This window comes from Myotis lucifugus, unplaced genomic scaffold (genome assembly GCF_000147115.1).
Source record: "Myotis lucifugus unplaced genomic scaffold, Myoluc2.0 scaffold_97, whole genome shotgun sequence".
Taxonomy (NCBI): domain Eukaryota; kingdom Metazoa; phylum Chordata; class Mammalia; order Chiroptera; family Vespertilionidae; genus Myotis; species Myotis lucifugus.
In genome coordinates this window covers 1,841,954-1,865,679 of record NW_005871145.1, presented here as the reverse complement: position 1 = coordinate 1,865,679, position 23,726 = coordinate 1,841,954, and the positions used below count along the sequence as shown (strand labels likewise).

Below are 23,726 nucleotides of genomic sequence, written 5' to 3'. Positions count from 1 at the left end.
TTTAAACTATTCTGGGAGTCAGAGCATCAGCTTTGAAGTCAGACAGGCCAGGAATCATACCTTGGCTCTAGCCACTGTAACTATGTGACCTGGGAAAAGTAACAATTCTCAGCCTCAGTACTCACCTATAGGATGGGGTAACTACTGTATTACAGTGTGACTTGATGATCTCAGATGACATAGGGATAGCTCTCAGCATAATGCCTGCCTCATATGACACACTAAAAAAAATTTTGAAATGATTTATGCAGTTTTCCTTCTGAACAGTTACCGACATAATTGTGCTCAGGCAACATTATATTCTGAATTCTTCAGTGCCAAGTACCCAGAACTCCTGAGTTCTTTCTAATTTATTATGGATAAAATACATCAGATGCACTTTTGGGCACCAGGCTATTATGATGCAATATACACTCTTTCATGAAAATGTAGTTTTGAAAAGAAGGAAATGTGTGTGTGTGTGTGTGTGTGTGTTTTAGAAAGAAAGAGAGTGGCAGAGACAAATACACTTTGTGTAGGAGATGATTAGATATAATGAAGTGGATAGATGTAGAAATACATGTAACAATACAAATCTATTTCAAAAAGTATTTTACAGAAATATCCTGAATTTTCAGCTAATGGCAAAATTAAGTTCTGCCAACTCATGAAAATTATGAACCAGAATAGGCCTTGGAAATCAAAGACTACATCCTAAAAATTAACTAGAGGAATAATAAAAGTTGAATTTTCCAAGGTCACCCACAAATTAATTTAAAATTTGGAAACTCAGACCAGGAACATGATTTAACCATTGACCGTGGCCTCATCATTCTTCATGTAAAACTAAAGTAACTCTCCAAAAATCAATTGACAAAGCATTTCACCTTTGAAAAAAAAGAGGTTACAAAGCTCATACATAACCACATGCTAACAGATTACAAAGTATTAAAATGCTTCAAAATCGTATTATGAAATATATAACATGCTCTATCAAGAGTTCTCCAATAAATGGTTTTAATCTCACTCCAAAGTAACATTAAGTAAGGTAAGTTAGATCTTAAATTCTTTAGGGATTTTAAGTTTTGTCATTAGAGACACAGTAATACTACAATTTAATCTAAAATAGCAATTTGTTTATATGTGAATAGTTTTAACATGTTGCCCATGATATGTGTGTGTTTATCTGGAAATGAATTCATATGCACTTTTGGTTTCACTTAGGGGTAAGAAACTCAAAATCAGACAAGGAAAAACATTTGTTCTCATATTGCATGGATCTCATTTTATATTTATTTATTTGCAGATAAATTTATAGCTACTTAAATGTGTAGTTTAAATCTGTGACTTACATTTCTATAGTTATGTATTGTCCACATCAAAACATCCAGTTATTTATTTATTTACTTACTTACTTATTTATCTAAAGACAAAGAACCTTTAAGGAAGTCAATTTGTAAAGTCTTTGCCTCATGCTTGTACTTTGTGACTTGAGGCATAAGAAAGATACCAAATTATGTTAATACTAGAGGCCCAATGCAAAAATTCGTGCAAGAGTAGGCCTTCCTTCTCCCGGCTGCCAACACTGGCTTTCCTCTGGCACCCAGGACCCAGGCTTCCCTCCTCCGGCCACCGGCAGGCAACCAAAACCCAGGCTTTCCTCCCTCTGGTTGGCCGCAGGCACCTGGGACCCCCGGCGGCGGCTTCTCTCGGGCCCTGGCTTTGTCAAAAAGGATGTCTGGAATGACATCCGGAAGACGTCCAGTCTATCCGGTCTAATTAGCATATTATTTTTTTTATTAGATTATCATGGCAGGACACGGTATTGTTAACAAAAAAGAAACCACCCTAAATATTTTATTTCTTACAGATACAAAAATTATTTTTAAATATTTAAGTACTATAGCATCACAGATGTGCAAAATATTACACATGAATATCATTTTAATTTGTTAAGAAGAATCTGGAGTATTGTGCTTTCAAAATGGCACATCCATCCACTAATTCTACCCACTTTATTCAGACTGAAGACTGTTGGCAGGTGCACATGAAAGTGCAGCCTGGTGTCTGACAACTTTTGCTTAAATTATAGCAGTTATTGGAATCATGCTGTGTCTCTTAAAAACAAAACACAAAAATTGAAAAGGATTAAATGCAATAGAATTGCTATTTTCAAAGTAGTTATCACTGAACAGACCTGCCTCACATTTTTTTAAAAAGGGCATGAAATATCACAAAATCTCACAACTTCTAGCAAGACCATTTTATGACTTCGTTCTAGAAAATTAAATTAAATATTTTTCTGCCCCAATTTACTCTCCAACTAAGCAAATTGGTATTTCCCAAAATTCATCTACTGCATTTTAAATAAGAAGAAATCTATTTATTCTAGCTAAGTATTAGAACAATTTCAGTTATTACACTTCTGCACTTTGGCTCAAATAAACTTTTGATTAGTTAATTTACAAAATTTTGTTATCTCCTCTACTTACATCAACAGGAATGGGTCAATCTACTTTTCTCTGAATTTGAGTCTTTCTCTATTTTTTTCTTTTCAATGCACAGTCTTTAGCTTTGTAAAAGGTCTTTAGCTATGTCCTGAGCCATTACCTGCTGACAAACAAATAATTATGAAACATAGAAGACAAGATTAACTCAATTTTATTTTATTCAGTTACACATATTCTGCTCATCACTTTGCTCGTGGCTTCTTTAACATCCTTGTTCCTCAAACTGTAGATCATGGGGTTCAACATGGGGATCACTGTGGTGTAAAACACAGCCACCATTTTCCCCTGCTCCACGGACTCCTCTGTGGGACGTCGGAGATACATGAAAATAAGAGTCCCATAAAATATGATGACCACTGTCAAGTGGGACCCGCAGGTGGAAAATGCCTTCCTCCTCCCTTCTGCTGAGTGCATCCGTAGGATGGCAATGAGAATGAACAGATAGGAAATGATAACCACAGTCAGGGAATAGGTGAAGTTAATGCCTGCAAGAATGATCATGGTATATTCTTTGACAAAGGTCCCAGCACAAGCCATTTTGATAAGAGGTGGGTCTGCACAGTAGAAGTGGTTGATCTCAATTTCTCCACAGAAGTACAAGCCGTAAGTCCATAATGTTGCTGCCAGACTCGTCAGAAAACCATATATGTAAGGGAAAGAGATCAGTCGAATACAGACAACCCTTGACATTCTGCTGCCATAGAGCAGTGGTTTCCCAATTGCCATGTATCTATCAAAGGCCATCACAGCAAGGATAAAAATTTCTACATGGACAAGGGCAATGAAGAAGAAACACTGTACCAGACAACCAGTGTAAGAAATAGTTTTTGTCTCTGATAACAGGTTTTCCAACATTTTAGGGGTGACATTGGAAGAAAACCACACGTCAACAAATGACAAATGACTGAGAAAAAAGTACATGGGGCTATTGAGCTGTGGACTGACCTTGATTAACGTGATCATGCCAATATTGCCCACTAAGGTGATAATATAGACCACAAGAAAAATGATGAAGAAGAGAACTTGCCATTCCCGATGACTAGTTAGTCCCAAAAGAATAAACTCTTTCACATCGGTGAAATTGAGCATTTTCTCACTTCTAGGTCAATGTTAGTTACAAATCTCTGTGACAACAAAAAGGAAATAAATTTAAAAATCAGGTATTGATTATTTATTAATTTATACTTTTATTCATGTCTGTTTTCATTATTTTCTTTATTACATAGATATGACTGCCTTTTGTCATTATTTTCAGTAAACCTTTTATGAACAGTTGCTATGCAACAGGATCTCTGAAGGTCACTAAGAATAATAAGTTCTCAGGCTCATTACATAACAATTATACAAAATATTATGACTGAAACATGCTAGTACTGAATATTGTGGTTAGCCAAATTTCCAAGACTACCTTTTAGACATCCTTTATTTCTAATGCTGGCTCATTTGGTAGTTTCACATTTTTGAGATATTTATGAAGAGTTATACTTCTCTTTTAACCACAAGTCAAAAATAAATTTTTATGTCATCTTTTCTTATTTTAAGTATATTCTCCAGGATTAGAAATGAAAGCCATTTAATCAAATAACTCATTCCTAAATGTCAGATAAAAATATATTTTGGATCTAACCTCATACTTGTACTTAACTAACCACAGTCATCATCAAAACCGAGTGAAAAGGGTGAACCACTATACACATTCATCCATATTCATACATTATACATATTCCCTGCATACAGACTCTTTGGCATACCTAACATATAATTATAATCTACTAAGTGTCATCCACTGTTATGTTCTGGAGACTCAAAATTAAGATAAGGAGCTGCTCACCTTTCTGCATTTTTTAAAGATTAGCAAGAGAGAAATTCTTATTGGGAAAGTCAGATCTGATTGCACAGTACCACAGATGTTTCATCACAAAAGAGGTATAAAAGATGGGGGTGTTGGTATTTTGCAAAAGCTAAATACATGAAAACCTGAGTGGTGGTTAACCAGGTAACAGCTATGATGAACTGACAGGGAAAAATGGAGTAGTTAGGTCTTATCTTAGGGAGTACAAAGTCTGGAAAGAAATAGAGGATTTGGGATCTTAGAAGCACTGACAGTATTTTCTTCACCATTTAAAGGAAAAACATATACACAAATTTTCTATATTGTAACACTCTGTTTTTCAAATTAAGTTTCCAATAGATATAGATTTTCCCCCAAAGGACCAGGAATGAGAAAAATATTAAGTATAAAGTTAAAAAATTATGTTTCTATTGTCTGGTTGAATTCTAGCTCCATGACATTTTATGAACTTGGGAAGGTTTTATTTTTTGTTTGTTTTTAGTTTCTCTATGCCTTAATATGATGTAACAGCAATAATAATATTCATTTCATTGTGTACTTACGAGCATGAAAGATATATTATACATTAACACACAATAAATATACAAAGGACAATTGTTATTAAATAAACTCCTGAAAATTATAGCTTCCATTAATAGTTTGTAATTATCAAATCTCTATAGAAAAATTCTCTCTCTCCCTCATTTCTCTCTCTTTCACATATACAAATAACACACCTATACACACAGATAACATATATGGGAATAATTGATGTTAATTAATTTTAAAAATCCAATATACAACCTTCATCTGGCAGTTCTAGGCAGATTCATTTTTATACCAACCTGAGAATGAAGAGAAATATCTCCAGTAAGGATGCAGAGTTGAAAAGTGAATGCTGTGTAAGAGATGGAAAACAACTTATATATACCAGGCAAAAGAGAAACTGGAGGTCCATAGAGACATTTCCTTTAAATCTTTTCCTTAGTAAAAAAAGAAGCAATTAAGAAGCTTCCCCTAGAAATGACCCTGGAGGAAGTACATCTCTAGAGGAAGAGTTGACTGTTGAGTTTTGTTTTTTCAATAACAGATTTGCACAATTTTATTTCCCCTCAAACTCAAGTTGTTTTAGATGTGTCTAGGATCAAATAACAATATTTGTTTTGGGTTTGCATCACACTAAATCTGGTGATGGTGTTACTCAACTTGAATAAGGTCATCTTATGTTCTGTACTCAGAGTCTATGCCACTTGGCTTTTCCAGAGAAAGAGGGAATGATATTATTCCTTATAATTAAAATTGTAGCTTCTAGAAGCAGGAAAAATATATATGCTTCAACTTACTCAGTTTATAAGCAAGGCAAACTAGAAACTTAATCATAGCAACAATACAGCATTTATTAAAGTTAACACATGCCAGACACTGCTAATTTAATTTAATCTAATTCTCATAATTATCTTCTTAGGTAATTGTATTTTGCTATTGTATAGAAAAAAACAAAACACGAAAACCCAAAACAAGTCTTAGAAAATGGTACCTTACTCAAAGTCACACTCAATGAATCAAAAAATAGATTCCTGATTCCAGAATTTAATTCCAGTTATACTGTTAATTACCTCATTCGATTGCCCAACAACTATTAACAGAGCAGACCAAAAATTTTAATGTCCGACCCAAAAGGAGTTTCATTTTCACTGTATGACTGGTGTATATGTTTTATTATATCATAGTCTTTATGGACTTGAGGAGGGAAAAAGAGTGAATATATCTCCACATCTCCAAATTTTCTAAAGATAACTTGATTAAATATACTTATGGACACACACTCTAAATTCCAAAACACCAACAAGATTGTATTATCACCTTCTAATAGTCATTATAAGGTAAGACACAAATAGGATCTTACATAGATATCATAGGATACTAAGTATGCTAGCATATAAATAAAGTTTATTGAATTAATTAGTATCATTAGCCTACATAAAGAAAACACAATCTTTTATAAAATCTTGATTTCTACAACAGCAAATGCATTTAGAAAGCACATCCATGAAGGCATTTTTATGATTCTGCAAAATGAAAACAAAAGCTTACTTAGTTGTAACATTGAGACTCTGAGAAAAAAGTTTTATGTGACAAAATATTTTAAAAGGGATTTCACTCAAGAACATTTATGGAGATGTTATCAGGTATCTAAGATCCTCCCATCACCTGTGAAATAAAGTGTTACTCAATTCAAGTATTGGGAGTCATTGGAAGTGGGTTAGGTAATCATTACTTAAATGAGTAAAATTTGAAAGTGAGGTATTTTTTAAAAGAGGGGTGTAGATTGCTATTCATCAAAGAGGTGATGGTAGAACCCTATGTTTTAGCCTGACACGGTGTCCTGGAATAAAAGTTTCCTGAACTTTCTTGCAGGGAGGTTAGAGAGTATGATTAAGTTGGCCCCAAAGATCTGAGAAAACATGTTGTATAGAACATTTAGAACATTTGAATCATTTGCACATGTGGCCTGGCTGCATCATAAAGTGACTGTAGGAATGCAAGCCATCTTTAAAACAAAACAAAACAAAACAAAAACAAGCTGTAAAGGACTCAGAGACCAAATCTAATAAAGCTGGCATACAAATTGGAGACTGCTTACTTCCAGATTTTTTTTTTACCTGATAGAAAAACAAAACAAAGTGAAAATTTAGATTTGTTTAAACCACTATTTTTTTTTCCTATAAGAAATGACACTAGCCCATATAGGAATGTGTACGAATTGCCTAAATGTTACCTCTTATTCTTCCCATTTTCAAGCACTTGTTCAGAGAATTTTAACCTTATCAGCTACCTGACACAAAATGTGAGAAATATATTGTGTAAAACTCGCTTAAAAAGAGATGTCTAGCCCTAACCAGTTTGGCTCAATGGATAGAGCGTCGGCCTGCGGACTCAAGGGTCCCAGGTTCGATTCCGGTCAAGGGCATGTACCTTGGTTGCGGGCACATACCCAGTAGGGAGTGTGCAGGAGGCAGCTGATCAATGTTTCTCTCTCATTGATGTTTCCAACTCTCTATCCCTCTCCCTTCCTCTCTGTAAAAAATCAATAAAATATATTTTAAAAAGAGATGTCTAAATCTCTTTAAAATATATTTTAAAAAGAGATGTCTAACCCAATAATATCATATCTTGCTATGTCTAGAAATATTTTTAATGACAGTTGAGCACTTTTATTTCCCCAATTTTTGTCTCCAGATTGCTTTTCTCAATGCCTCTTTCACATCCTTGTTCCTGAGGCCATAGATCATGGGGTTCAGCATGGGGATCACTGTGGTGTAAAACACAGCCACCATTTTGCCCTGTTCCACCGACTCCTCTGTGGGACGTCTCAAATGCATGCAGAAGAGGGTTCCATAGAAGATTGTGACCACTGTCAGGTGGGAGCCACATGTGGAGAAAGCTTTTTTCCTTCCTTCTGCAGAACGGCTTCTAAGGATGGCAACAAGGATGAACATGTAGGATGTGAGAATGATCAGGAGGGACTGGACGTTGCTGTAGCCAGCGACTATGTACATCGATAGCTCTTTGCTGTAGGTGTCAGAACATGCCAGTTTGATAAGAGGGGGATCAGCACAGTAGAAATGATTAATTTCATTAGCACCACAGAAAGAGAGGTTGTAGGTCCTCAAGGTCTCCATCACGCTAAGGAGGAATCCATAGACATAAGGGACAATGACCAGGCGGACACAGACACTCTTGGACATCCTGCTACTGTAGAGCAGTGGATTACAGATAGCCATGTAGCGGTCATATGCCATGACGGCCAACATGCAGTGCTCTGTGAGGACCACAGCAATGACGATATAGCACTGCACCAAGCAACCTGCATATGAGATGATCTTCTTCTCTGATAAGAAATTTTCTAGCATTTTGGGGGTGACATTTGTGGAGAAACACAGATCTAGAACAGACAGGCTTGAGAGGAAGAAGTACATGGGAGTGTGGAGTCGAGAATCAATTTTGATTAAAACAATCATGCCCACATTTCCTATCACAGTGACTATGTAGACCATGAGGAACAGCACAAAAAAAGCAACTTGCAACCCTGGACGACTTGTTAGGCCCAAGAGAATAAATTCGGTCACTTCAGTGTAGTTTCTTCTGGACATTTCTATGTCTCATAGGAGAGGCATTAGTTTATCTAAGGAGAGATATAAAGGAATTTTTTAACCACTGAATATTGTATCAAGTTAAATATTGTTTGTTTTGCTTTTTTAATCCTCACCTGACGATATTTTTCCATTGATTTTTAGAGAGAGTGGAAGAGAGAGGCAAAGACAGAGAGAAATATCGATGTGAGAGAAACACATCAATTGGTGGCCTCCTGCACGTGCCCCATTCAGGGCCCGGGCTGGGGAGAAGCCTGCAACTGAGGTCTGTGCCCTTGACAGGAATCAAACCTGGGACCCTTTGGTCTGCAGGCCAATGCTCTATCCACTGAGCAAAGCCAGCTAGGACTATCAGGTTAAATATTGTAAAAAGATCCAAAAGGCCTTAGTTATGTTATCTCAGTAGCATTTCCATAATTAGAGATGAACAGATATACTCTAAAGCAAGTCTAAAAGTTTTCAACAGAATGATTTTCATTCAGGTTGTATCTGTAATCACACTGTGCAGTTAAGTTGGAGCCTAAAGACAAAATTATAAATTTAAGTATCTCAATACTTTGAAATTTTTTTAATCTAAATAAGTATACATCTGCATTCTTTCATATATACAATAGATACATAGAAAGTTAACAATCACTTTGAAGATAACACAGGTAAAGAACATTCTGAATACTGAGAAACTGAATTGTAGGGAGATGAGATGACATAACCCATCAGACCTTCATCTCATATTTCCCAGTTTGGTGATTTACTGATGTATTATCTATCTCACCCAGTACAAATTTACAAGCAAAATTTTATAGCTAGCAATTGCATAAATTTAAGTTTATTTCTAAATATTCTATTCTGTGGGGCAATTTTGACATTAGCAAATGTCATTATCAGATAATCTGTCAAAGGCTTTGTAAAACTTGTGATATTCTCTGAACAGACTCAGAATATTGATGTGACAGTACTTCATTTTTCACCTGCCCTAGAATATAAGTGAAACTAACAAATCTGATTAATTTGCTGCTTAAAGTTGTAACAATGCAACAACAATAATAATAATTGTTAGGTTCTTATATTCCATGCACCGTATTAAAGTACTTTTCATTTATTATTTTATTTTATTCTAAATGTCCTATGGAATAGATACTATATCAGACCATTTTGCATCCAAGAAACACAGATGACTTCTTGGACCTTTTGGTTTCAAATCTTATCCTTATAGCTATTAAATATCATGAGGTATTTCAATAACTATACCCATTTTACTAACATTAAATTGTATAATTCATAAAACACTTTAAGACACTTTATAAAAACCTTGTAAGCCATTCATGTATGCATGCTTATAGCAAGTAATTCTGGCTCGCAGCTCAGAAATGGAAGAGCCAGGAGGAGAGCAATAAGATATAGTTCCCAGTTTAGTGTTCTTCCTCTGTAACATGCTATTTCCTCAGGAAAGCTTATCACTTCCTCTCAGTTGAATGGACTGTTTGGGGAAAGATAATAACTTTTGCCAAAAATGTTAAATTCAAATTCAATTTTTATCATTATGATTAGTTAATTTATTAATATTAATAATAGGAACAGAGCAAAGGGGAAGCCAGCTTTGTCAGCATGGTCATCAGGACAGCTTCACCAGGAAGCTACAGCTTCAGGCTCGCAGGGAACCACCAATCCATTCCCTGCAGATCACTGGGGGAAGGGATCAAACAAAGAGGGATATAGGTGCATGTGCAGTGAAGTTGGGGTCACATAGGGAAGTGCTTGCCAGTCAGTCTAGCCTGGAAAACAATGAATTGGCTAGAAGGGTGGAGCCACTGCAAGCACACATATTCTTGGAAGGGTAAAATCCCCAAGGCAAAGTGTTCTCTCTCTCTCGTTTTGTCCTTGCCCTTGCATTCTCTTGCTTTGTGACTTGCAGTCACCCCTTGCATTTGCCTGCCATGTGGTCTTAAGTAGCTGCTTGGCCCAGGGCCATGCGGACTCCACACACAGGATGCTGCACTGCACTGTTCTTTATTATGGAGTGGAGACTCTGGGTAGTGGCCTTAATTCTTGCCCTGCTGAAGACAAGATTGAAATTTTTCTATGGAGGAACAGAGGGAAATGGGACAGTGGAAACCCAGGGGTTAAATTCCACAAAATAGAGATCACTCGCCCTCCCATGCAAGAACCCCACTTCCACAGGTAACAGGTGGGGACACAAAGTTAACAAACTTTATTGCTTCTTATTCTACACCAATGATTGCACTGTAAGCTACAAGGAAAAATATATATGAATAAAATAGGATCTTGAAGTAGAACTGGCTTCTTCTTTTTCTTTCTTTCTTTTTTTAGGTATAGATGATAGGGACAGACCAGACCTTCTAACAAAGGCAAGAGATGGAAGAGTGAGAAGAAAGGAAGAAAGACAGGCAGCCAAGGTTTCAGTGCCCTAACTTAAAACTAGGAGGAAATTTGCTCCAAGAACCTAGGATAGTGCCTAGGTACTGTGATTCAACTGGCAAAAAGGAAACCAAGAGCTTTTCTTTGAACTCCATGCCCAATGAGCAACTTTTCCAGTCATTATCTAGATTATAGTACTGACTTGTGTCTAAGATCTTTGCAATTTTGCTTAGATCTCACTGGCTATAGGCAAACATCATATTTTAGTAGAAAACATTATCGCTAACCATATTTTAATTCTAGAATTGTGGGGCTATGGCAGAGACAACTAATATAAAGATATAGCCCATGGAAGATCTGTCAGACTGCCACTAAGCATCAAGAAACACTCACAGCAGACACTCATATGCAGTTAGAAACCTGGATGAGTCACGTGGCTGCATGTGGCACCTGGCAAAAGAAGGATCAGAATACTCTTCATCAGCTTATTGTTGTAAGATCTTTGACCCAATTTAGTTTTTTATTATTATCAGACTGATTCATAGTTCAAGTATCTTGGTTAAAAAAAAAATTCGAGGTGGGGGGAGTTTCTCTGGAGTACAAGCATGGCTTGTAAAAACAAAACAAAACAAAAAACAAAACAAAACAGATCTTAGACAGAAACAGGACATTGGAAAAGAATCTAGAACCTTTTAAGTAAGAGAACCATAAAGGACTTAGAGATCTTCTAGTCTAAACCTCAAAGCTGCATATACTGAAGTGAACTTCTCCATATGTTTAACGCTCACAAGAAAATGCCTATATGAGCATATACTTTAATTCTGAAAAGTCAGAAAATTTTTAAACTATTAATAAACTTCATGGATCTAAATTTTCTAATTGTCTTTTTCTTGTGGAAATTGATAGCAGAAGATACCCAGACATTAGGTAAATGAAAAAGGAATGTTATTTGAGACTAATCTTATTGAAACATCTGTTGGAGATCCATAGTATGAAATTCTACCAGGATGATGCAAAAACACTGGTAAGATAGAGAAAGACAGGGTTGATAAACCACCCTATAGATTTTTTTCTCATAGAATATGCATTGTCTGTGCAAATTTCCTGTGAAATTGCCTATTTCAACACATCAATATCTAAAAAGTATGCAATTTAGTGAAGCAAATACATAAATTGCTAGATATTGAAAACTAATATGTAAACACATTTCCTCTCCTACCTGTAAAAATGTGGGTGTCTTCTTAGTGACCACAAAGGTCAAATTCTTGGCAGTGCTATAGGATTTATACCCAACTTATTGACATCAGCATTTATCTCAGGAGAATCCCAACTGTTTCAAGAAACAATTAAAAATGAAATCCTAATGGAGAGCATTCTCATGGGGAGAAATACTAATTGGTAGTACTACACTTTCTCAATTCAAGATTTTTTAATTCATTGATGTTTAGACCATTTGTCTGCTGAGTAGTAGGGCAATATTTAAGACAATAATGAAAAACAAATTTACAATACTTTGGGGACACAACTCATGAAACTGAATTCAGGTCATTGTCTTGATCATTTCAAATTCTCTAACTTATTTCCTACATTGTTTGTCCTTTAACTAATTCACACAAAATATGTTTTCAGGGCAAAGTTCAATGCTGTTTACTCCCCAGAATACAAATATGAATAAGATATCTGTCCCATAAAGAAGTTTGCAGATTGATGGGATACTTAAATAAATAATACTAAGTACAAATGATTAGTTTCCAAAAGAAAAACACATGGAATGTGAGACACTGGCAACTACCAATGACAACAACAGTGCTTCATATAGACAATAATCAGCAAATATATGTTAAATATATGAAAGACTATATTTAATTTATTGCTTTTACCATGCCTCCCATGTTTGGTTTTCCGACATCAACGTCACCTCTTGTTTCTCCCATTTATTAAGCTCTAGACCAGTGATGGCGAACCTATGACACGTGTGTCAGAGGTGACACGCGAACTCATTTTTTTGGTTGATTTTTCTTTGTTAGATGGCATTTAAATATATAAAATAAATATCAAAAATATAAGTCTTTGTTTTACTATGGTTGAATATATGAAAGACTATATTTAATTTATTGTTTCTACCATGCCTCCCATGTTTGGTTTTCTGGCATCAGCATCACCTGTTGTTTCTCCCATTTATTAAGCTCATGGCCTTTCTTTTTGTTATTCCAACATGCCAGGCTTCATGCCTAAAACTGATTCTCCTAGTTACAATTCCCAAAGAGTTCGGTTATGATTGCCTTATGCTGTTTATCTAGACTGCAATTCAAATGTCACTTTCTCCAAGAGTCCTTTCCCGTCCATTGAAGCTGACCCATTAGCATGACCTTCGCTTCTGATGTGGCCAGTTACCATCTTCCATACTGACTTGTCTTACTCTCTCCATAGCATTTACCCATACCTGAGATATTCCTTTTTTAATTTATCTTTATTGTTAAAAGTATTATGGATGAGATATTCTATCTGTTTGTTTGCTATCTGACTCCCCTCCCTCCTAAAGTTTAATAGAGGAATCTTTGTCTTGTTTATTGTTGAATCTCCAGTTTCTAATATATTGCCCAGTGATCAACATAAGTTCAGTGAATAAACATTTTAAACCAATGATAGCAATCACTGTCTCCAGATAACAGCTCAGCAACAGATCTAGAAAGCAACCGCGCAAAATCCAAGAATAAGATAGAAGCCTCCAGGGAGAAAGTGTGCATATTATAGGTCATCTATCAGTTTGTCTCTATAGAAGGTCCTGTATAGTTCAGTGAAAGTTTTGGGGAAAGTAGACATAAAGATAAAAGTAAAGACAACTGTCAACTCTATGAAAATCAAACAATTGTGCAAACAGAGAATTACATTCATAGTATTACTGACGATCTTAGTAATTAGTATTGGTAATGCTCTTAGTGTTGCTCATAGTATTAAGGTATCATTAATGATATATTCATAGTATTTTAAAAAACAAATATTTATTTAAGAAAAAATTCAAATGTGGCCAGATTGTGAAGATGAGGAGAAAGAAGTGGTGGCTCTTGAATAGGAATGCAGGAATTTGTGGAAGAATTGTAATGCTTTCTTTTTTAATAAAAAAGATGTCAGTCAATCATGTTCATGATTGAAAAATCAATAACTAGACATATAATAATATAATATAAAATGAGTTAATTACCAAAGGAAATAATAGGAAGATGATATCTATGGGAAGACAAGAGTGAGTAAGAAGTGAGACAAAAGTTCATGTAAGTCTTATAATATTAATTGACTTTTGAAACAATATACATAGTTTACATTAGTAATTAAAATAATAATTATAATAAATTATTTTAACTAAACATATGCATATATGTAAAAACATAGAAAAAGACTGGAAGAATATAAAATCCCAATTGTGATTTTTTTGGGGGGGTTGTGGTATTTAATTTCTATATGGTATGCATCCCACCTGTTTAAATTTTATATGATTAATATTGTATGAGTCAGAAGAGGCTATTTCCTAGAAATAAGTAACTCAACATATTGCAGTAGCTTATAAAACAAAGGGCATTTCTCATTCATTCTATGTTTCTATTATGAATTGACAGTGAGCTCTGTTTCACATCTCCTCACTCAAGAACCCATGATGCTTACCATGGAAAGAAAAAAATAACCCACTTAAGGGTTCTCTTACTAACAATTATATGCTGAACTGAGAATTGATGTATATGAATTCTAATCTAACTCATTGTCCAGAAATAGCAACACACTTTCACCTAAACCCAAAAGAAAAACATAATTCTATCGTGTGCAAAAAAATAATTATTTGTTTATATATGTGTTTTAACATAATTTGTAGACAGTCTGGCTTTCAGTATAAAGTTATTTAAATAGCATCTGGTCATAAGAGAGCTTGAAATAATTATATGGGATAATATACAATTAATGAACATTGAAATGTTATCCTACAGAAAAATATTGAGCAAAAACAGGCTCTAAGTTGGAAAAGAAACTGAAATAAGCTGAGAAAAAATGTCTCAATTGGAGATGACTCATTACAGTTATGTGACTTTTCCTCTGCCACTGGAAGCAACAGTAACATATGTGATCACCAATCAGTTCTAACACTTACTTTGTTCAGACCTGCATGTTCTGACATAACATTTTACTGGAGGCTATGAGTATGTTGGAAGAGGAGCACAAGGATTGATTAAGTTTTTGTCTTACACAACCACAAGACTATCTTCAGTTTACTGGGAATAAATTGCTTCTTTCCTCTTTTGCATTAGCTCTTCCCATGAACACTTGACAAGTTGTATTGATTTTTCTCTTTACAGCTTCATGAACTCGAGATCCTATACAATCTTAGAACTCCTGAAGGTTCCTTGGTACTCGGAGCAGTACTTGGCTTATTGTAAATGCCCAGTACACATTCATTGATTTTGCTTATGTTATGTAGTTGCAAAGTCACCTGGAATGTTAACATCGCCAAAGAATTAACTTATCGAAGGATAATTGTAGGTAAAATTTGAACTGTGATACAAATGGCAAATATCTATCTCCTGAAAAATAGATAAATATGCAGAGGTGAGGGAAGACATACAACCCCAGGCCCCAGGAGGCTAGAATGACAATAATAAGCTCTACAGAAATTACAATTCTTTCTGAGACAAGCCATATATTTTCATAAGGGCCATTCTTAGCCTGTTTTAGGAGTTATATCTAAAACAAATAGTCTGGAGGTTCTTGTTTCCTGTTATGACAGAAGAAGGAAATGTCTTATTGAAAATAACTCTCATAAGGAGAGAGAAATAAATGGATGTCAGGCAAGGACATGGGGGTGTTATAGTACATTCTTTTTCCTAGAGGCGACAGAAAGCCTCAACAGCATTTTGGTGACATTTCTGTAAACCATGGGATCAAAACCTCTACATTGTAAATGCTACAGAATTATAAAATACTAAAAATTAGCTCATGATAGTCAACATGTGTATTAAAATTGTATGTATATGTGTGTGTGTGTGTGTGTGTGTGTATATATATATATATATGTATATATATATATATATATATATATAATCATACCATCTATTGATTTGTAGATATATAGAAATTTTCTTAAAAAATAAGAAACTATTAATAGTGAGAATTTTGAGAAATGAGAATGGAAAAGATCAGGATAAAGAAAAAAATATATTTTATTCTTTTACTTTATACTCTTTTAGAGTTTTGATGTTTTACTAATCTAAAAGTAATATATAAAGTTATAAATGTAAAAATGTATATAGGAAGAGAAAGTATACCTCATATGCATATATAACTCCCATCTCTTTAGATACACAATGCATTCACATGTCTCATAGAAAACTACGCGTCCTCTATACACGTCTTTTATGTTTTGTAATTATATTAGAGCTTTCATCAACAATTTAAAATTGATTTTACTATAAATGCAGTTAAAGTCAGATCCAGCTGTTATAAATATATCTTTTATTTAATTTTTAAAGGAAGATACACTGTGATATTACTTCAAAAGTACATTTCTTCTAACCAATTTCCACAAAGCTTGTTTCACATCCTTGTTCCTCAGACTGTAAATGATGGGGTTCAACATAGGGCTTACAAAAGTGTAGAACACAGCAATGACTTTGGACTCCTCCACTGACTTGTCCGTGGGAGGTCTAACGTACATGCAGAAGAGGGTCCCATAAAACACAGTCACTGCCACCAGGTGGGACCCACAGGTGGAAAAAGCTTTCTGCCTGCCTTCAGCAGAACGTATTCTCAGGATGGCAATGAGAATGAAGATGTAGGAGATGAGGATAATGAGGAGGGAGTTGGAGAGGTTAAATCCTGCTACCACGAACATGGATGTCTCCTTAATGAAAGTGTCAGAGCAAGAGAGTCGGATGAGGGGTGGATCCGCACAATAGAAGTGATTGATGATGTTGGAGCCACAGAAGGTCAAGCGATATGTCCACATGGTTTCCATCAGGCCACTGAGGAACCCATAGACATATGGACCAGCAATCAGGCGGATACAGACGCCTTTGGACATCTTGCTGCTATAAAGCAAAGGGCTACAGATGGCCATGTACCTATCATAAGCCATTACAGCTAGCATGTAATATTCAGTTATCACCATGGCAATGAAAAAATAACACTGGACTAAACACGCAGCATAAGAAATGGTTTTCTTTTCAGATAAGAAGTTCACCAACATCTTAGGAGTCACGTTCGTGGAATAGCACAGATCCAAGCAGGACAAACTGGCAAGAAAGAAGTACATGGGGGTGTGGAGTCTTGCATCTATCCTGATCAATACCAACATGCCCAGGTTCCCTCCAACAGTGATCAGGTAGATCACCAGGAACAGCACAAAGAGGATGGGCTGAAGCTCTGGACGATCCGTTAATCCTAAAAGAATAAATTCAGTCACCAAGGTAGAATTTCCTCTGACCATTTTCTTAGGTGCCAGCATTGCTCACTTAGATGAATGAAAACAAATTAAGAAGTGAATGAGAAGTCCATCATATGTTTCTTTTCTCTTTCTCTCATTTTCCCTCTCTCTTCTTCTTCCACTCTCAGGCACCCTCACACATAGCTATTATTGGAATCTGAGACTGTAGGAGTGGGAACTTTTAAAAGAAGGTCAAGGTCCCTATTACCTAGGTATATAACATTCAGATGATTCCCAAATAAAATGACCCTTGTAACACCAAGTTGTTTTGGAATGTGGGAATTATGACACATATTTTGTCTAAAAATGGATTGAACCACAAAGTGCCACGTGCAGTACACAACGTAAAATCACGGGCTTCATCACTGAGCTCAGTATTTGTTTCTGGACAAAATGGCAATGTGTTTGAAAATGTTTTTCAGTCATTAGCAGTTGTGCATATTTAGAAGTTCAACCTCTGAGTACTGCACTCCCTACTGAATTAGAGAGCTTACAACTATAGAGGTTTGAAGCAAATTCCCTTGGACCTGTTTGACTCCATTATCCATGAAATATAGGAGATTGTGGTATCCCTATATGAATAGATCAGAGATAAGGATCTTGAAATTGGAAATAAAGCCCCAGATAAATTACTGATGGAGAAATTTTCATTCAGAAGAGTTTATATGAATAAGAGCAAGAGAGACATAGATGAGGAAAAGAGAAATAGTCAAAACTTAGATCATAGTTTTGTTTGCTTATCCTTTTTTTTCATTTAACAATAATTGCATTCAGGCATCAGGATAGGTATCAAAGAATGATAACCTTCAACTGGGGCTTAGAGGTAACTAAGAATTTTCTAGGACGAGTATAGGGAGGACTTTCAGTTAGTGAGGTTGGTCTATGCCAGTGGTTCTCAACCTTCCTAATGCCGTGACCCTTTAATACAGTTCCTCATGTTGTGGTGACCCCCAATTTCATTGTTACAAATTGAACATAATTAAAGCATCGTGATTAATCACAAAAACAATATGTAATTATATGTGTGTTTTCCGATGGTCTTAGGCGACCCCTGTGAAAGGGTCGTTCGACCCCCAAAGGGGTCGCGACCCACAGGTTGAGAACCGCTGGTCTATGCAGAGACAGCAGGCTTTCAAGAAAAATCAAAGATACTCCATCTAGGCAGGCATGAATTTTCTATTGTGTCAAATGAAACATTTAAGAAAAGACAGAGAAAGATAAATATCACATGATCTCACTCATTTGTGGAATATAATGAACAACATAAACTGATGAACAAAAACAGATCCAGAGACAGAGAAGCATCAATCAGACCATCAAACCTCAGAGGGAAGGCAGGGGAGGGTGTGGGGGAAGGAGGAGCAGTCAACCAAAGGACTTGTATGTATGCATATAAGCATAACCAATGGACACAGACACTAGGGGGGTGAGGGCACGGGGGAAGGGGTGCGGGAAGAATAGGGGGATAAGGACACATATGTAATACCTTAATCAATAATGAAAAAAAAAGATGTGGCAAGCATGGGAACAAACTGAAAGGCCCACCGCAGGCCCAGAAGTGTGAACACTCCTGAAAGCTCTTTGAATTTGTCTTTGATGTTGTTTTTTCGAGTGTGTGTGTGTGTGTGTGTGTGTGTGTGTGTGTGTGTTATTCCCAAGTTACTGTGATAAATTAGAACCAACATCCCCCTGGTAATTTGACATAGAATTTGCAAGGCTTAAATATACAACTTTGGCCTTTAGCAGGAAAATGCAATCATTAGACAATCAGGATTTATGTCAATAGCAAAAGAGCTCTTTCCTCACTCACCAGAAGAATGAGTTCATTTGGAAAATGTTCACCTTAGTAATGTAAATCTATTTTTTGTGACATGCAGATACTCATCTAATCTTTAAATCTGTACAACCATGTCCCAAATAGTAGCACCTGGTGGGTCATCATATTACATTAAACAACTAATAAAGACAAAAATAAAAAAATAAAAATGTAAAAAAATTAAATTGGTATTTAATTTGCCTATTTTCTACCCTTTCCTGCAAATAGGCTTAGCAACCATATTCTACAGTTATGGAAGGAAAGGCTATATTTTGGTAATAGTATTTTTTCTCATGCACACAGGCACTTCAGTTTTACAAAGCAATTTTGCTATTCTAATCTATTTTACCTCTAGGAGAATCCTGCAACTGATAGAACAAGTACAATTAGGAATGGGGAAAATAGGGCACAAATAAAAATTAAGCTTGCTGTCACCTGAGTTTTTATTTTTTTTAATATATTTTTATTGATTTCAGAGAGGGAGAGGGAGAGAGAGATAAAAAAAAAATCAATGATGAGAGAGAATCATTGATAGGCTGCTTCCTGCATGCCCCCAACCAGGGATTGAGCCCACAACCCAGGCATGTACCCTTGACCAGAATCAAACCCGGAACCCTTCGGTGCATAGGCCAATGCTCTATCTACTGAGCACAGTTCTGTCACCTGAGTTTTTAGATTAGTATTTCCATAACTGTGTTCAGCGAAACAAATGAATATCGGGCAACAAAAACTGGTCTATGATAAAAATAAATTTTAAAATGCTGAGTTTGGAGAGGGAAAGGGAGTTGGATCCAGGGTTGCAGGAAGTCTCAGAATCTTTTATATACCGATATGCTCTTGAATCTACAGATTCATATCTTGGAGCAAGGTATGCTGCCTTTCCTAAACTCACTTGTTCAAAGAGCCTGGAGCTTAAATGCTCTCTTTGGGCTAAGAAAATCTCATTGGGGAAATGTTTGCTCTCTTCAGGCTCCAGTTAAAATCCAAATGTCTAAGATAGCAGAATCACATTGGACTCTGTCACACATACTGTTTCATATACATAAGGTCACCATTGTTGTAGTCCCATAAGATAGACTGAGTGAGAGACTAGGGGCTAGCTATTGAAGCCAAAGGAAGAAGCGCAGAAAATAGAAACGAGTTATTGAAGTTTAGTTTTAGTAATTTAGTCTAGAAACTACCACGATAAGTCATTAAGACTTAAATTTGCAAGAATAGCTGAGAAAAATGATATTTTAAGGTAGAAAATTAAAACTACATGAGTCATATAGGTGATGGAGCCATGCATAACATGTGAATATAATTTCCCAGATTAGAGCGCTCTGCCATATGAACTCCAGCACCTTCTCACTCTCTTGGTTTTTCATTCCAGTGTCTCACAAATATAAGGGCAGGATGGATTACCTGAATACAATGTATGAACCCAAATTATACATCATGTTGTACGCTGTGACTTCATACTAGTCAATCATACAACAGTAAAAGAGCATTAGAAAACACTCCTTTTACCTTAACATAGTGGCTTTCTTTCTACAGAGTCCTCATTTATTCAGTACCAGACTTTGACTAAATAATTTCTAAAATTGCCATCTCTTGGAAATTCTGACTCATCATTTATGTAGTTACAAATCCCAAACTCATTACTAGTCATATAATCTTTAGTGAATATTAAATTTGCCCCAAAAGTTTATCTCTCCAATAATATAATATAAAGTTCTATGAGAGTTTTACTTTAGCTAGAATGAGTATAATTATGCTTGAATTTTTCTTTCTTAAAAATTATTTGTCAAGGTGTTTTGTTTTTTTTGTTTGTGTTTTTTTTTTGGAGGGGGAACAGTTTTTTCAATAGATATTATTCTAAAAATAATTTATTAGATTGTCAACTGCTTATTCCAATATAGTTATTTGTTGTGCACTAAAATTATTAAATGAATGGAGAGAATGCTATTTATAAAGTAAAATGATTACAGTAAACACGTAATTCCAATAAAATTTTATCTTGTCTAGTGACCAATCTAAATAATATATACTGAGAAATTATGCTAACATTCAAAACTGATTTTGTTGTCACCTGACTCCTACTCGTGAAGAATCAAAACTGAAACAAGAAGAGAGAGTACAGGCCTAATCTATTTGGCTCACTTGGTTGGAGCATTGTCCTATGCACCAAAAGATGGTGGGTTTGATTCCTGGTCAGGGCACATACCCAGGTTGTGGGTTCAATCCCTCATCAGAGTGCTTATGGAAGGCAACTCATTAATGTTTCTCATTCTCTCTCTCTCCCTTTCTCTCTCTAAAATCAATTTCTTAAATTTTTAATTAAATAAATAAAGAGAAAATGCAAGCATGGAAGTCAGAATTTTCATACCTACCTGACCCAGGAAAGATTTTCTCAGAGACACTAATGGTCCAAGGAATGAGCTGCTGGGAATGATTTATACATTTGCAACTTGGAACTTTTATCCCTGAAGTATTTTTCAACACACCCTGAAAAAATGATTATCATGTTACTACTGCAAGAGTAAACTCCAGGGGAATGGTAATTTATGTTGACTCATAGTCATTAGAGTCTTGGATTATGCACAATGGAATTGCATCAGATTGTAATTGCTTTGAGCTTATTGTTTTAGGAGTTTCTCATAGAATTTTTGCCTTGTGGATCACCATTCATTCCAATCAAATCAGTAAAAATTTAAGACATAAAATAATGATATAATTCATCGATTTTGATGTTTCCCCAGTTGAAATTGTGTTTTATAGAGTCCCTTCAACAAAACGACTACTGTTTGCTAAAAAGACTTTCATATCTAGAGTAAAGTGGTTAAATTACAAAACCCAGTAAGTAAAATCATTTGGACAAGATAACATAATGAATTGAATTGTAATGTAGTTAGTTCAAGGTGTGAGGTCCAGGACTTGGAAAGTAATATATTATTCAAAACCTGGTGAGCAATTACTTTATCAGTATGTGATTCATTTGCCCAGAGATGAGAACAGAGTAAAAGGAAATGATATACTACCTTTTCTTCCCATTTACCAAATATCTAATTATCTACAACAAAAAAATGTAATTATAGATGATAGATGTCTTAACCAACCTTACTGTAATAATCACTTTCCAATATATACATTTATAACCTTAAACAATGTTATATGTCAATTATATCTCAATAAAGCTGGAAAAATATTAGCCAATAAATTTTCAAGAATAAAATTATAAGACAAAGGTCTTTGACCAGAGAACTTACAAACATGTAACAATAAAATTTCTTTTAAAGTCCCAAATGTATGGTCATTAACCACTCTCTGCTAAATAATCCATAGATGAAAGAAAAAGTCACCGAGAGGATAAGAAAATATAGCAAACTAAACTATTAAAAAATGCCGGGGTCCAGCCCCGGGGGTCCAGGGGTTCCCAAACATGTGGACGGAGTCGGCGAAGTCTCCATAGATTTTCCTGTGCCTGTCTGAGGCCACAGAGAAAGATGCCGAGGCAAACTGAGCCTTTATTTTATAGTCAGAGGTAAACAAGGTAGTGGTTACTAAAGTTACACTGTTCTTGTGAGTTTCACTTGTTTACACTGTTCTTGTGAGTTTCATTTGTTTTTGTTCTTGTTCTTGCTGCACTTCCCTCAGCCCATTAGCTTCCCAGGTAAGATCTAGGTAGCATCATAGGTCAAGCCTAATTATGCTTAAGAGGACTGTGCCCTCTAAGCTGGGACTTGTTTGTGACTTTGCCAACAGGTCAGTCCGAGGTTTAACCCTATATTGGCTCCCCACAAAAAAATAGTAGCTTTCAGCTAAAACAGTGTTTAGGTAAAATGTACAAAAACTTACTAGTATATGACAAAAAATGTGAGACTGAAATCAATAATCCAAACATTTATTTTTTTAAAAAAAAGAAAAGATAACTCCAGTTAAGTATTAAATTTTTCGAATCCAGGTGCTACAGAAAATTCATTCTTTTCCTAGAACTGAGTTTATGGATCCAGGGTTGCAATTCAGAGGAAGAAAGTAGAACCCTATAGCTCAGAGGCCACAAACTAGATCCACAAACTCATGTTTATGAAAGAATGCTTATTTTAGTCCTCTCTCTACCCAGTCACATACTGAACATTTCTCAAGCACATAAACAGGAAACCATTATTCTGACCCATCGTTTATGGTTTTACTTAGTAAGTTGGGGTGGAAGACATATTTCTTAAAAATAGATGGCAATAAGAACAGAGTAAATTCAAGGAACTGGGCTGAAAGCATGTTTATCCTGTCTACTGTCATAAACAATAAGAGCACACCAGTGCCGCAGGTCATTCCCAGAGGAAGTTTCCACTGAGAGCACTGCTGCTCAAATTTAATGTATTTACAAATCACATAGGATTAGGCTGAAACACAGATTTGGATATCATAGATCTGAGGTACAGAATGTGATGCCACGTTTCTAAAACCTCCAAGGTAATGCTGTTGCTGCTGGTTCAAGGACCACACATTGAGGGGCAACGGTATAGCTCACTTATTTTTGCCCAGAACTGAGCTTTACAGATTACCTTGAGACATACCCATAGAGAATACCCAGACTTATCATCACTATGCAAGG

At 35.6% G+C, this 23,726-nt stretch overlaps 3 protein-coding genes across 3 annotated transcripts; all 3 read right to left on the bottom strand.

The window, feature by feature from the left end:
* Positions 1-2,576: 2,576 nt before the first annotated feature.
* LOC102437509 (olfactory receptor 5M3) lies at positions 2,577-5,229 on the bottom strand. Its single transcript, XM_006091922.2, has 2 exons — positions 5,166-5,229; positions 2,577-3,613 (listed from the first exon to the last, which is right to left on the bottom strand). The coding sequence occupies exon 2, from the start codon at positions 3,576-3,578 to the stop codon at positions 2,646-2,648; it is 933 nt and encodes a 310-aa protein (XP_006091984.1). The 5' UTR covers positions 3,579-3,613; positions 5,166-5,229; the 3' UTR covers positions 2,577-2,645.
* Positions 5,230-7,535: 2,306 nt separating this feature from the next.
* Positions 7,536-8,474, bottom strand: LOC106697703 (olfactory receptor 1030). Its single transcript, XM_014458448.1, has one exon. It carries the CDS (start codon positions 8,472-8,474, stop codon positions 7,536-7,538), a length of 939 nt encoding a protein of 312 aa, XP_014313934.1.
* Positions 8,475-16,380: 7,906 nt separating this feature from the next.
* On the bottom strand, positions 16,381-17,337 carry LOC102425149 (olfactory receptor 1030). Its single transcript, XM_006092053.1, has one exon. The coding sequence runs from the start codon at positions 17,335-17,337 to the stop codon at positions 16,381-16,383; it is 957 nt and encodes a 318-aa protein (XP_006092115.1).
* Between the last annotated feature and the right edge of the window lie 6,389 nt (positions 17,338-23,726).